At 33.4% G+C, this 15,048-nt stretch overlaps 2 protein-coding genes across 2 annotated transcripts; one reads left to right on the forward strand and one right to left on the reverse strand.

Annotated features, from left to right (window-relative positions):
- The first annotated feature begins 864 nt into the window (after window positions 1-864).
- On the forward strand, window positions 865-10,335 carry PA200 (proteasome activating protein 200). Its single transcript, XM_078973564.1, has 34 exons — window positions 865-1,257; window positions 1,893-1,995; window positions 2,061-2,173; window positions 2,296-2,418; window positions 2,502-2,603; window positions 2,681-2,846; window positions 2,958-3,074; window positions 3,179-3,246; window positions 3,366-3,467; window positions 3,555-3,771; window positions 3,853-4,086; window positions 4,177-4,304; window positions 4,377-4,494; window positions 4,585-4,803; window positions 4,903-5,058; window positions 5,144-5,220; window positions 5,325-5,533; window positions 5,621-5,828; window positions 5,927-6,006; window positions 6,087-6,204; window positions 6,353-6,523; window positions 6,630-6,798; window positions 6,891-6,934; window positions 7,022-7,064; window positions 7,157-7,299; window positions 7,398-8,382; window positions 8,485-8,748; window positions 8,846-8,941; window positions 9,044-9,222; window positions 9,303-9,384; window positions 9,477-9,601; window positions 9,698-9,790; window positions 9,884-10,037; window positions 10,149-10,335. Exons 1-34 carry the CDS (start codon window positions 1,097-1,099, stop codon window positions 10,188-10,190), a joined length of 5,409 nt encoding a protein of 1,802 aa, XP_078829690.1. The 5' UTR covers window positions 865-1,096; the 3' UTR covers window positions 10,191-10,335.
- LOC145015115 (putative amino acid permease 7) lies at window positions 10,273-13,128 on the reverse strand. The gene is made up of 8 exons (XM_078973565.1): window positions 12,761-13,128; window positions 12,589-12,651; window positions 12,265-12,498; window positions 12,067-12,160; window positions 11,763-11,977; window positions 11,545-11,678; window positions 10,941-11,168; window positions 10,273-10,752 (listed from the first exon to the last, which is right to left on the reverse strand). Exons 1-8 carry the CDS (start codon window positions 12,834-12,836, stop codon window positions 10,351-10,353), a joined length of 1,446 nt encoding a protein of 481 aa, XP_078829691.1. The 5' UTR covers window positions 12,837-13,128; the 3' UTR covers window positions 10,273-10,350.
- Window positions 13,129-15,048: the final 1,920 nt, after the last annotated feature.

The raw sequence follows: 15,048 nt of genomic DNA on the forward strand, positions 1-15,048 counted from the left end.
ATTAAAAGAATCATTAATTATGCATTTGTTGTATGTTCCAGATGACATTCTGGAACACAATTCCGTATCAACATATTCCAAAACCAATTTCCAAATCAACATTCTGGATCAACATTCCGGACGTGTTCGACGTATTCCGGACATGTTCTACGCATTCCAGACTTGTTCTACGCATTCCGCACATTTTCTGGACAAGTCAGAATTAGAAATTTTTAAGATTTATAGTATACACATATAACCACATGTAATCCTACAATAGCCTAAAAACCACTAAAAACTGAAGGAAAACAAACAACATCTATATAATTGCATATATTATCTTCTTTTTAACATATAACCTCATTTAAAGACATAAAATTATAAAGATAATTGAAACTTACATATAAAAAATGGTGTTCATCCTTTTGCTAAAAGAATATATCATTTCAATTGGATTGATGTCCGAAATGTTGTCTATAATGAAGTTCGAAATGAGTGAGTTCGAAGTTAAGTCCGAAATGAGTTCAAAATGCTATTTATAGGGGACATCATTACCAGGTCGGATCCTGTACCCATTTACTGAATACGAAATTCGAATCTAAAATGGATCATTTCAGACAAAATGGTCATTTTACATAAATAAAATTTTTATTTATTATTATTATTATTTTTAAATAGCATTATAAAGTGGTTATATTACTTACTTTCCCCAAATTATGATATAAGATAATTGGTATTGTGTTAGTGTTGTGCTTTTGTACTCTAATCTTTTTAATAAAAAACATGTTAAAAATAAATTTTCTTTTCCAATAGGGATTTAGAGAACCGTAGACCCCAAAGTCGACGGTTTCTTGCTAAAACTAAACAAAAACCAAAACCAAAACCTTAATAAGATTGTTGTTGCAAATCAACTTCACCCGAAGCTCCTTCCACCGCCGACTTGGGTTGCCGGTCACCCGTTCCCTTCCTTACCCACTCATACCAATTACCCCCCGTTTGCTCTAAATTTCCAATCTCTGTCTTGCTCAGAAAGAAAAAGACCAACCCCTCTATATATACACATATATCATCGAGAAACACATACAAATTATACATACCCTGATACCCAGAGGTAGAAATGCACCGCTATAACGCCTGGCTCCCGCCTCCGGTCGCCGTCGCCACCAAGAAAGAGAAAGAATCCTTCGCTGGTGTTGTATCATCCGTGAAAGAATCGTACACTAAGGGTGATCCAGAATCTGTCTACTCCACTCTCAAATGGATATCAGTCATTGACCTGTAAGTTCCAATTGTTTTACAGTATCAATTCGCTATTATATTCACTCTTTTATGTGCATTCTTGTGCAAGTAACAACGATCGCTTCTTTCTATGTTAGTTTATACTTAATTTTACTATAAATTTTCGATCTTTTACTTGTTTCTTGATCATTGATGAATGTTTTAATGAAATCTCGAGTCTTTACTCAGACAGGTCAACTATTAGTAGCGCCAACAGTTCAATTTTGAGTATTATTAATCTTTTCTTTACATTTTAGTTTCTGTAAAATAGGCAAGAACCAAATGTGATGAAATAATGCTAATTAATCCCATCCACGAAGTTAAAGAATTAGGTTCTTTCAGAACCATGATGTAATTGGGGACTAACATCCCCAAACATTGACATCTTGAGGCTTCATCTGTTTTTTGGTCAAAACCCTGAACGCATTGTGCTATTTTAGTCTTTATTATATTGAATTTTCTGAAACAAACAAACTATATACAGGCATTCTATAAAAGTACATATGCATAAGTCTTGATATGTTCTTTATGCTTAACTTTTGACAGATGATTAAGGTTACATGCTTAATTTCATACTTTGTATCTTATATCTCTGTAGTTTATTTTTTATATTTACCACTTAATTAATCATGCAGGTTTGTAAAGGCAAAAAGTGAAGTATCATTGGAAGATGTTTCTACTCTTGTGGAATTTGGGCTTCAAGTGTTTCATTCATCACAAGACAAACTCTATGCTCAGGTATTTGTTTGTCTTACAAAACATCTCCCAAATTATACATTGATACTGAAACTGAAATCACTTAGGTGAGATGGGGTAATGTTCTTGTGAGCTTGCTGAATAAATTTCGCAAAAAGTTGACTTTGAAAGTTGACTGGCGCCCTTTCTATGATACAATGATTCAAACACACTTCACAAGGTATACATCTATTCATAAAATGATGACTATAATGCATATCAAAGTCACTTGTCTTTTACTCTTTTCATTGAGTGTCATTGATACTCTTTTATTAACTTTTTTATGACATATATATGCTACAGAAACACAGGACCAGAGGGATGGAGGATAAGACAAAGACATTTTGAGACAGTTACTTCTCTTGTTCGTTCATGTAGAAGGTTTTTCCCTCCAAATTCTGCTCAAGAGATATGGTCTGAGTTTAAGTAAGTTACTAATAATGATAATTCAAGATAGTTTTTTGATAATAATAGTATAACTTATAAGTTATAATGTTGTCAATTTGCAGATCTCTACTTGAAAATCCATGGCATAACTCGGCTTTTGAAGGGTCTGGATTTGTGAGACTTTTCCTTCCTACAAATATCGATAACAAGGATTTCTATTCAAGGTGATTATAATTTATAGATGTTTGTTTTCTTTATACAATTATTGAAGCAAATCGATAACCTTTATTTGTGATTACAGAGAGTGGATCAATGCATGTATTCTTCAATGGGATTCCATACCAAATTGTCAATTTTGGAACAGCCAATGGGCAGCTATTATTGCTCGTGTTATTAAGAACTACAAATCCAAGGATTGGGAGGATCTTTTACCAGAGATCTTTAGTCGATTCTTGAACATGTTTGAGGTACTTTCTAGTTTCTTCTAAGAGGAATCAAAATCATTACTCATCACTTGTGTTCTTTAAAGATTTCAAGTTGAAAACATGTATTGAAAAGTGGTCATGTCATTTCTATAGGTGCCTGTGGCAAGTGGAGGTGGATCATACCCTTTCTCTATTGATGTCCCAAGAAATACAAGATTTTTGTTCTCCAATAGATCACACACTCCATCAAAAGCCATTGCAAAATCGATTGTAATATCCATTCCATATATATATGATTAGTCATAGTTGATAGATTTCTTTTTGTTAATTCTTATTTTGGTCCCTAACATATGTATGTTTCTAATACGTTGTAGGTTTATTTATTAAGGCCTGGTAGCTTGGCTCAACAACACTTTGAGAAATTGGTCAACCTCTTAGAACAGTTTGTTTTCTAGATTTTTGTTTATTGCAAATCTTTAAATGATATATGTGTGGTTTATGACTTATGATTTGTGATGTGTATTTATATTTATAAAACACATGATTGGATACTTGTTGCAGATATTATCATCCTTCTAATGGTGGTCGTTGGACATACTCACTTGAAAGATTTTTGTTTCATTTGGTGTATACGTTTCAAAAACGTTTACAAAGAGAGAAAGAGTAAGAACATCATCTCATTCTCTTGTTTTTTCATCCACTTTTGACTATCTTTTACTTGTATAATAATATGATTTGTAATAAATTCAGGAATCCAGATAGCAGTGAAGAGATTGAATTCTGTTTAGGACAACCAGAAAGGGAATCTTTTGTCACTACTGTTTTGAAGTTAATCGATCGAGGGCAATATAGTAAAAATGAACACCTTTCTGAAACAGTTGCTGCTGCAACTTCTATTTTATCCTATGTGGAGCCTTCATTGGTTTTGCCATTTTTGGTCTCTCGTTTCCACATGGCTCTAGAAACGGTTTGTGACATAACATTTTTTTTTAATTTTTGGACTTAATTTGGACATTCTTATGACTTAATCTTCTTCATAAATGGTTAGATGACAGCTACACATCAGTTGAAGACAGCTGTCACATCGGTAGCTTTTTCAGGGAGATCATTGTTTTTGATGTCTTTATCTTCATCATCAATGGAAACAGATGATGTTAATGATGCTGACATGTTCAAAGATCTTCTGATGATATCACTTACCAATGCTTTACTTGGAATGGATGCCAATGATCCACCCAAAACCCTAGCAACAATGCAACTTATTGGCTCCATATTTTCCAATGTAATCATAAAATTTTCTTAATTGTGTCTTTTTTGAAGAAAAGTTTCATACTTTCATGTATTAATTAACCGAGTTATGTACCAATTTCAGATGGCAACTTTGGATGATGATACAGATAATTTGTCATTCATGCCTGCAGAACGTTTTTCAGAGTGGCTTGATGAGTTCTTATGTCGCCTGTTTTCTTTGTTGCAACACTTGGAACCTAGTAGTGTTTTGTAAGTACTTTTACATTTTTAGTCCCTCTAGTTTGGAACTTTTACATGTTTAATCCCTGTAATTTGGTGCAGAAATGAAGACGCCCATTCACCTGCAACATCTGGAACATTTCTTGTTGAAGATGGTCCTCAGTATTTTTGCATGTTGGAAATATTATTTGGAAGACTTTCAAGATCTTTGTACAATCAGGTTCAACTTTTTCTCTCCAAATTATTCGATTATTTAGAGTTAGCTTGTGAATTTTTCAAATTTCATAAGATTTCCATATATACCCTTCAGGCCATTAAAAAAGTTTCCAAGTTTTTGAAGACGAATATTCTACCTGGAGCTATTGCTGAAGTTGGGCTCCTTTGTTGTGCATGTATCCATTCAAATCCAGATGTTGCTATTAGTCATCTTGTTGAACCTCTTCTATCTTCTGTTATATCATCTTTAAAAGGAATTCCTCTCACGGGTTTTGGAGGAAGTGGGAATTTCACTAGCCAATCGTTGAATAAGGTTTTAATTTCATAAAAATATAATTCTGTTCACATCTTTTGTTGTATGTTTCATATGCAACTTGTGTTGATGATTAATCTCTTTGATAAATATTGATAGGAAAGAGCCACACTTTCTCCAGCTCTAGAAACATCCATTGATTATCAGCTGAAGGTTTTGTCAATTGCAATAAGTTATGGAGGTCCTTCACTTCTTCATTACAAGGATCAATTCAAAGAGACAATACATTCTGCTTTTGAATCCCCATCTTGGAAGGTTTCTTTACATCTTTGATTTAATAATTTCTTTTGATTCTTGTTCTTAATATGTCTTAATTTGTTGCAACTTTGTAATTTGAAAGGTTAACATAGCTGGTGATCAAGTCCTTCGATCCCTTCTTGGAAGTCTTGTTCTCTATTATCCTGTTGATCAATACAAGTATGTTTCTGTTGCCATTTTTTCTTATAATTGTGAATAATCAACAAATGATTCTTTTGTAACTCGTTTAAACTCATTGAAATGTGAATTTTTGCTTTTCATAGGTCTGTTTCAGCCAATTCATCTTTGACCCCTCTTGAGGAATGGATAAGTAATAAAGGTTTTTCAAACACTGAAGGATTTACAGGCCCCAAATGGCATATTCCTAGTGAGGAAGAAATTCAATTTGCCAATGAGCTTTTAAATCTACATTTGGAATCAGCTTTAGATGAGCTTCTCAAAATATGTCAAGATAAAATCCATTCTGATCCTGGTATACCTGTGTTAAAATGTTTATCCGAATAAAACAACATGATAATTTGTCATGTTTGTCTTATTATATATCAATTATGATCTACAGGAAATGAAAAAGACCATTTGAAAGTGACACTTTTGCGCATTGATTCCTCATTACAAGGTGTTTTGTCATGTTTGCCTGATTTTATACCTTCATTTAAAAATGGGAAAGTTGGAAATCCACCTTTCTTGATTGCTGGAGCAACGGGTTCAAGTGTTGGTAGCATTAAATTGCGTGAAAAAGCTGCTAATATCATTCATGTCGCCTCAAAGTAAATAAATAAATCTTGTCTCCTTTTTTCTCATCTCACTTTTTTCTATCTTCTAATCTCTCAAAATTCAAAAAGTAAAATATCCGTATCTCTTGCAGATACTTGCTTGAGAAAAAATCAGATGACAGTATTCTATTGCTACTCCTCATCCGTATCATCGAGGCTTTAGGAAACTATGGTAATTTACTAATGTACCCTTCAACAATATGACTTTCAATATTACCTTTTAGACCTGTTTTCTTAACTAACTTAATACAGGAAGTTCTGAATATGAAGAGTGGACTAATCATAGGCAAGCATGGAAATTGGAATCTGTTGCCATAATCGAACCTCCTGTTAATTTCATTATGCCTTCACGTTCTAAAGGGAAGAAAAGGTATAAACATATATACATATATACATATATATATATATGTATATATATATATATATATATATATATATATATATATATATATTCTTGATTCTTCTGAATGACAAAATGTTTTCTTTTCCTAATTCCTAGTTTTGATTTGTTGCTTCAGACCAAGGTGGGCCCTCATTGACAAAGCATACATGCACAATACATGGAGAACATCACAATCATCGTATCATTTGTTTCGTACTATAAAAAACATTTCTCCTTCAGAGAGTGTGAATCTTTTGTTGGATGATCTTCTTAATCTTTCTGTTCATAGCTATGACACTGTTCGCACGTGAGTTTTCTACTTTTCTTAAGCTTTTAATATAGTGTATTGTTTTCATTGGTACCCTTTTGATAAGTTTAGTTTTTTTTTTTTTTATTTATATATTAATGTTCAGACTTGCTGGAAGATCTCTAGTGAAAATGATCAAAAGGTGGCCTTCTCTCATTGCAAAGTGTGTGCATACACTCACTGAAAATCTTAGAAATGCAAACACACCAGAATACATGGTTTTAGGTTCTTGTGCTGTTCTTGGAACTCAAACTGTTCTCAAGCATCTCACATTGGTATTCTGTTGTTAATTATAGTGTCATATTATCTTTCCATTTTCTTTTCTTACATGAGTCATGAGTTATTCTCTTTTCCTATTTATACACAGGAGCCAAAATCTTTCTCATCTTTCCTTCTTGGAATTCTTTTGAGGCAAGTGTCTTATGTATATACTATTATTACTATATCATTCGAATTATACGTATCGAATCTAGTGTGACATTATGTTTATGCTTGCAGTTCTCATCATGAATCCTTGAAATCCCAGAAAGCTATCAATGAGGTAAATGTTCACAGATGATTCAATAGCTTACTTTTCTGTGTGTTTTCTTGCTAACTGAATACCTAATCTTTGCAATTTGCAACTATCAACAGCTATTTGTCAAATACAACATCTATTTTTCGGGGATCTCTAGAAACGTTTTCTGGAAATCAGAGAACAATTCTGGAACAGATTTTGCAGCTTTGGTTTCTGAGATAAGTTCTATGAGTTTTGAGTCAACTAATTTACATTGGAGGTAAACATTCTGGCTTATACAGTTTACACGCATGAATATATGATTATTTCAACTCAGCAAAACATGTATTGAGTTTTTTTTTTAATTGTTTCATATAGGTATAACTTGATGGCAAATAGGGTTCTCTTGTTGTTAGCTATGTCATCTAGAAATGAACCAAATTTATCATCAAAGATTCTCAGTGAAGCAGCTGGTCATTTCCTAAAGAATTTAAAAAGTCAACTTCCACAAACAAGAATCCTAGCCATTTCTGCTTTGAACATGTTACTAAAAGAGTCACCTTACAAGTTATCACATGAAGAACAATCAGATTCACAAGAAAACACAAAGTCTTCACTTGAAGGGACTTTGAGTAATATCTTTCAAGAGGAAGGATTCTTTAGTGAAACATTCGATAGTCTTTCAAATGTCCACATCATCAGTGACACAGAAAACTCATCTTCAAGAAGTGGACATGGGAATTCATCATTCCAGAGTTTAGCTGACAAATCCATCACCCGATTCTACTTTGACTTTTCATCTTCATGGCCTCGAACACCCTCTTGGATTTCCTTTTTTGGAAGTGATACTTTTTACTCGAGTTTTGCTCGAATATTCAAACGATTAGTTCAAGAATGTGGTGTCCCTGTTTTACACTCACTGAAAAGTGCATTAGAGGAATTTGTAAATGCAAAAGAGAGGTCCAAACAGTGTGTTGCTGCTGAAGCTTTTGCAGGATTGCTTCATGCTGATGTCATCGGGCTTGTAGAAGCATGGGACAGCTGGATGAATGTCCAATTACAGAGCATTCTTCTTGCACCTTCAGTAGAATCTATTCCAGAATGGGCTGCTTGTATAAGATATGCAGTTACTGGGAAGGGTAAATATGGAACAAGAGTTCCTCTTTTAAGACAAAGAATCTTGGATTGTTTGATTCAGCCTTTACCTCAAACAGTAACCACTACTGTTGTTGCCAAAAGATACTCTTTCCTTTCTGCTGCTTTGATTGAAGTCTCACCTCCAAGAATGCCATTATCAGAAGTTGAACTCCATCATAAGTTGCTCCAGGAGTTACTCGATAGAATGAGCCATCCCACTGCCCATGTGAGTTTTTTTTTTACCATTTTACCCTTGAATACATAATGGGTGTTTAATTGTTTAAGACTTTAAGTTTAACATATTGGTTTTTTCTGTATGTTGAAACAGGTGAGAGAAGCAATTGCTATTGCTCTTTCTGTGTTGTGCTCAAATATCAGACTACATGCATCCTTTAATGTAGACTATTATGAGAAGGGTAATATGGGAAATGGAGAACATGGAGATAGTTGGGATCAGGTTTTACAAAAACGTGCAACTGAACTTGTGGTGTCAATTCAGAATGCAAATCCTTCTGACAATTTGGAGAAATTATCAGATACAAACACCCTCTCAGATAGCAACTCACCTGATGATGTTCAATGGATGGAAACAGTAATTATTATTATTTTTTAATTGTGTTTGTTTCACTGTTGTAGATTATATAAAAAAAATAATATTTGTTCTTTTTTTTTTTTTTTTTTTTGTGTAGTTGTTCCATTTTGTTATCTCATTAATGAAGTCTGGAAGATCTGCATTCCTGCTAGATGTGCTTGTGGGGTTTCTTTACCCTGTGATCTCTTTACAGGTATGTGATATTTATAAACTTATGCCTATGTGGAATTTGAGATTTTCTTTTCTTTTCTTTTCCACATTGTTTTTACAAGCTGTTATTGTTGTTTTTTTGAAGGAAACTTCAAATAAAGATTTGTCAATACTAGCAAAGGCAGCTTTTGAGTTGCTAAAATGGAGAATATTTCCAGATGCTCATCTCAGAAAGGCAGTTTCCATTCTTTTATCTTCATCAGAAGATCCCAACTGGAGGACCAGATCTGCAACTTTGACTTTTCTAAGAAGCTTTATGTACAGGTATATATGCATCCATAAGCTCTTTTCATAAAAAAAATTTCATAATTTTATTTGATATTAAGTTATTCTCACATTCACAGGCACACTTTCATCCTCTCCAATGATGAGAAACAGAAAATCTGGAAAACAGTTGAGAAGCTACTTACAGATAACCAAGTGGAGGCAAGTTTTGTTATTTAATTAGTTTAGTTTTTTTTTTTGTTTTGTGTTTGAATAAAATAAAGATATTTATTATTAATTTAATATATATACAGGTAAGGGAACATGCAGCAGCAGTTTTAGCTGGCTTAATGAAGGGTGAAGATGGAGAACTATCAAAGAATTTCCGTGAAAGAGCTTACAATGAGGCTACAAAGCTTCAGAAAAGAAGAAAACAAAGGTCTTTTTTTTTTTTATCGATTTTACAAAATTTCAATCTCTTATTGCTTCAAAACAAGATTCATCAAGTTGTTTTTTTTTTACTTTATTTCTTCAGAAGCTCAAGTTCTGGTCCTTCAATTGCTTCTGTACATGGTTGTGTTCTTGCTCTTGTTGCATGTGTGTTATCAGTTCCTTATGATATGCCAAGGTAATTAAACTCTAAAAGGTCTTATATATTTCTTCTACTTTATTATATCCAAAAAGGGTATCTCTAATTTTCATTTCTTGATTTTTTTTTTAGTTGGTTGCCTGAACATGCAACATTATTGGCTCGATTTGTTGGGGAATCATCACCAGTTAAATCCACTGTTACAAAAGCAGTTGCAGAGTTTCGTAGGACACATGCAGACACTTGGAGTGTTCAGAAAGATTCATTCACTGAAGAACAGCTTGAGGTAAATAATATCATGATTATAATCATCATCATCTTCTTTGAATCTTTTCCAAGAAAATCAATTGAAATCAATAGACTTTATTATAACAATCATGGTGAAAAAAACTTGCAGGTTTTGGCAGACACATCATCTTCATCATCATATTTTGCTTGATTTATATTCTATGATTCTATCCCCACTTTAAAGTGAGGAACAAATAGAAGAACTACAAAGCTAGTAAATTTGATAAGTAGTCTGATAGGAACTGTATTTATGGTTATATGTGATATTGTGATATAAAATAAGCAGTGTTTGATTACATTTTGGATACATGTTAGCTAGTTTTTGCTTCTATGACTCCTCCAATTGATCCAATTAAAGCTACTGCTGACACCACCATTAAAACAATGCTAAAAATTTGTAGAACAATCCATTTTGTGCTCCAAGCTTCCACCTTTCTTTGCTTTTTGTACATTTCCACTGGATAATATATTGCTAATGGCCATAGATTCAAAGCCCCTAAGAGACCCAATATTTCGTTGAAGTATGGGAACACCATTGAGATTCCAGTTGTTGACACAACGTATGCTGTTCTGAACGATAATCTGAATAGATTCAGTTGTAAATCTGGCAAAAATGGAAGCTTCAAGTGGTGGATTTTCGTTAGAAATACAGATTCTGGGAACTTCTCAGTTATCCATCTTTCTACATATGCAAACACCGGCTGACTGTATAGCTTTCCTTACCAAAAAAAGAAAGAAAGAAACAGGCGTTAATATTAACTGTTGAGGTCAAAAGAAGCAATAATACTCAAATCAAGATATTTATAAATAGATTCGTATGTTAATTTTGATATATGAAGTCGTTGACTTGACTTGAAAAGTCAAAATTGTAGAATGGATATTGAGTAGTGAGAGTATTTACTTGGTATCCTCCGATTAGATGTAGAATGATGCAAGCATTAGCAAAGTCAATAAGCCAGTAAGGCTCGTAAAACCCAAATCCAGTTAACAGGTTTCCTGGTGTACTGTTTCCAAATGCTGCATATCCAAAGCATCCACATCCAAAGTAAAAGAATGTAGTCACTATAATCGCAATAACCGATGCCTTTTTCATAGTTTTATTCTCCTGTGGTGGCGACTTAATGGTATCCTTAAAACACAAAAAAAAAAAATATCATTTGTCGACGAACATTTAACAGATCTTTCTAACAAAAAAGTTATTCTTTCAATAATAATTTGTACGTCTATTGGTTTCGGTTAAATGGTTGGCATAAAGATTCACTATCCACTAGGATTCAAATCCAATGGTGAAACTAAAACTCTAAATAATTGAAGCTTTGACATTTTTTTTCTGACTCGTACTCTATCTATATCAAATGTCTATCTATATCAAATGTTGATATATATCGCATTTAATGAAAATTAATAATATTTCAATCCACTTGTCACAGTTTAATATGAATATAAGAGGATAAGTAAGAAGAAAATGTAAGAGGATATTTAATTTCTCTTAACAGATTACCAACCTGTATTTCAAGAAAAATTATGGAATACGGATAAGCAAACGCGATATCCCCAAGCGCTTGAAAAGCTAACAATAGTTTTAGAGGTACATTGCCAGCTGGGACACCATTGATGCTTCCATCAATTCTACCATTTTCTGATTTCGAACATAACTATTAGAAACTGCTTTTAACAACTCAAGCTTCATTCAACCATTATTCTATTAATATAATATACGTACCAATTACTTTAGCGACACCAAGTCCTAAACCAATGGACGAGTAACAAAACGACATGATAGCAGCAACAATGGACACCCACACCATGCTATGAAAATCAGGTATTTGTGACATCACAATCTGTATAACTCCAAACAAAAACATATAAAGATTTCCCGAATATTCGCATGTAGCCTCCTGCCCTTCTTTATGGTAACAATTTGATTTCTGAATTGCTCTGTATGGATAAAGTATAAAGTGTTGTATACATGAACAATAAACATCTCTTTGAAAACATTTGAGAAAGAGGCATAGTTAATTAATTACATCATACAAGTTGAGGTTGTAACCACATAAGCAACACCAGTCCCAAAGAAGTTAAGAAACTGAAGCCAACCACATAGCAACGCCTGTTTTTCACCTGTTGACCCAATAATAATACTTAAATGTAGAAACTACGTACATGAAAGATTAGATTATTAATTATATTATAAACTTTGAACGTGTAGTGTAGACTTGTAGTACCCAAGATGACTCGAACTGCTTCTGTATAAGTTTGGTTTCGAGTTCCATTAATGGGGTCGGGTGATCTGTAGCAATCTGATAAAAGAGATGCAGAAACATACGTGACCAATGCAAAGAACAACAATGCGATAGGCCCAGCTATCCAACCTAGTTGTGACATGCTCCATGCAAGAGAAAGTACACCGGATCCGATCACTGCAGTGATGATGTGAGCAACTGTACTCCATAGTGTTCCTGAATCCAATTAATCTATCCAGAGTTATGATTTGTTTGATTGAAAATGGATTTGGAAAAACACAAAAGGGTGTTTGACTTTGGATCAACCTGTTCTTATTGTGTTGTTGTGATCATTGGTGGCAGAAACTCCATGGATGAGTTCTTGTTCAACTGTTACGTATATGATATATCGAAATCAAAATCAACATGGAGTAAAACAGAAACCCAAGCACAAAAAGTGAAAAAGAGGAGAAGAAATTGAAGATCAAACGAAGCAAACCAGTGAGCTTTAAAGAAGATAACCCCAACATGGGAGTTTCTTCCTCCTCTTCATAATTATCTTCTCCTTCGATCATGTTTGCTTGATCACCCAAAACCTTTGATGAATCTTGGAGCGATTTAGTTGTTTTGTTAGGTGGGTGTATTGATCATCTAGATTTTGACAAATAAAGGCTCTGCATAATGGTCAAACTATCTTTTTCGAGTGACAAACAAATTTGTAGACGAACAAGTAGCGTATAGAAATGAAATCTTAGTGATCAGATGCTGAAGATTCAGTTCTTGTTTTGGGAGCAAAATCTTGGCTGATTGATTATAATTTAAAAGGAATCTTTTGAAGAGCTTAACTTTCGGTAGCTCCATTATTATCTTAATATTTGGGTTATTAAAAATAGAGGGGTATGTTATTAAGAAATGTTTGCGTATTACAAAAGTTGAGAAGTAATGGGACAGATACATGATTTGATTTTGGTTTAATATAAAATATACATTTGTGGCCCACAGGTATCGAAAGTTGACTGTTCTTTTCAGCCAAATGTTAAGGTTCTATTTACATTGGTACAAATGATAAAAATATAGGAGTAGACAAGTGAATGTTTGTTTCAATTTAAAAAGGACAAATACCAAAATATTAATGAATTATATATTATTTGCCTGGTTTTGTTTTAATTTAAAAAAAAAAAAAAAGATGAAATACAAAAGAATCATATTATATGTGATTTACCATTTTACCTTATCAATTAATTTGTTGATTTTTTTTTTAACAAGAAACCTCTACGTTGTCATTGAAATTCTAATTATCTTTTTCCTTTTTTGCAGTTTTCTTGTGACTATCAAAATGTCAAAATTAGCAAAATAAAAGTAATTACCGCAATCTTATAAAAAACCACTATATTAAATTTTGTTCATGCATTAATTTTTATTATTGATTTTGTCATTTTACACGTTTAAAGTTGATATTAAGTTTATCATTTTATATGTTTCAATTGACATTGATTTTATTAGATTTATCATTTTATATGTTTCGATTGATATTGGTTTTATTAGATGACGTGGACAAAAAAAACAAAGAACTATTTTTTTTAAAACAAAATTATTGGTCTCTATGATGGATATGGTGCGGACAACTATCGAAACATGTTTCGTATTTGTGGTTTTATTTTCTTGGCTAGTTGAGAATTTACCCATCTAAAATGATTTTTTTAACTGTTTTATTTATTTTATATTTTTTAAACTAATTTTACTAAAAATAAATTTAACCCTCACTCTAACCTTTTCTTTCATGATGTTTTTTCATACCCTCAAACACCTCACATCACACTTAAATCAGCTCCTAACTCTAGTAGCCACCCTCCATCACCGGCATTGCTTCTCTGTCTCTCCGCTCTATTCACCGAAACACATCCTCCATTATTGGCGATGCATTAATGTCTCTTTGCTCTGTTCCCGTTTGGAAATAAGAAGAGATCATGATAGATTTTATCACAAAGCTACTACGAACCGCATGAGGGGTGGATTCGATTTGAGTCATCCTGGATTGATTGACCAAGATTGCGCATTTCATCCCTATTCAGGAGAGCATTTATGCGGAGAAGTTAGCATATGTCTATATCCAGGAGGTTGTAGCATGGCATGGGGTTCCCGTCTCGGTGGTTTCGGATCCGAATGTTCGGTTCACTTCCAGGTTTTGGAAGATGTTTCATGAGGAGTTGGGTACTCGGTTGCACTTCAACACAACTTTTCATCTGCAGACTAATGATCAGAGTGAGCGGACTATCCAGACCTTGGAGGATATTCTTCGAGCATGTGTATTGGATTTTGGCGGTAGCTGGGATACGTATCTTCTATCGGTTGAATTTTCTTACAACAACAACTACCACGCCAGTATTGATAGAACCCCTTTTGATATGCTTTACGGGAGAAAGTGTCGGACCCCGATTTGCTGGGGTGAGGTCGGTAAACTAGTTATGGGTAGCATGGATGTGACATCCCCATTTTCACGGCTACAAAAGACCGATTTTGTTTATGCTTTATAAAAATCAGAGTTCTTCTTTTAATAAAAATGTTGCGGAATTCGTTCGCAGAAAAACACGATAAATACGTTATTAAAACATTTTCGAAGAAACGTATTTTATTCATTTTAAAACGTTTGGGATGTCATCGTCAATACAGGAACATAAGTATAAACAGAACTTACATTTATTTACACTAGTGATCTACATCTCTTTAATCTCTCAGTGTAATGTGACTTCATATCAACACCTGTGACATAAATAAACTGAGTGGGTC

This window comes from Lactuca saligna, chromosome 9 (assembly GCF_052625555.1).
Source record: "Lactuca saligna cultivar CGN05327 chromosome 9, ASM5262555v1, whole genome shotgun sequence".
Classification (NCBI taxonomy): domain Eukaryota; kingdom Viridiplantae; phylum Streptophyta; class Magnoliopsida; order Asterales; family Asteraceae; genus Lactuca; species Lactuca saligna.

What these genes read in the sequence shown, in the direction of transcription:
- PA200 (XM_078973564.1), top strand. Translation starts at nt 1,097, where the DNA reads ATGCACCGCTATAACGCCTGGCTCCCGCCTCCGGTCGCCGTCGCCACC. An exon ending in AACAAGGATTTCTATTCAAG is followed by an intron (nt 2,604 to 2,680) that starts GTGATTATAATT and finishes TTGTGATTACAG; the next exon opens with AGAGTGGATCAATGCATGTA. An exon ending in GTTCCTTATGATATGCCAAG is followed by an intron (nt 9,791 to 9,883) that starts GTAATTAAACTC and finishes TTTTTTTTTTAG; the next exon opens with TTGGTTGCCTGAACATGCAA.
- LOC145015115 (XM_078973565.1), bottom strand. Translation starts at nt 12,836, where the DNA reads ATGATCGAAGGAGAAGATAATTATGAAGAGGAGGAAGAAACTCCCATG. An exon ending in AGCAGTTCGAGTCATCTTGG is followed by an intron (nt 12,161 to 12,264) that starts GTACTACAAGTC and finishes TTGGGTCAACAG; the next exon opens with GTGAAAAACAGGCGTTGCTA. An exon ending in TAATTTTTCTTGAAATACAG is followed by an intron (nt 11,169 to 11,544) that starts GTTGGTAATCTG and finishes TTGTGTTTTAAG; the next exon opens with GATACCATTAAGTCGCCACC.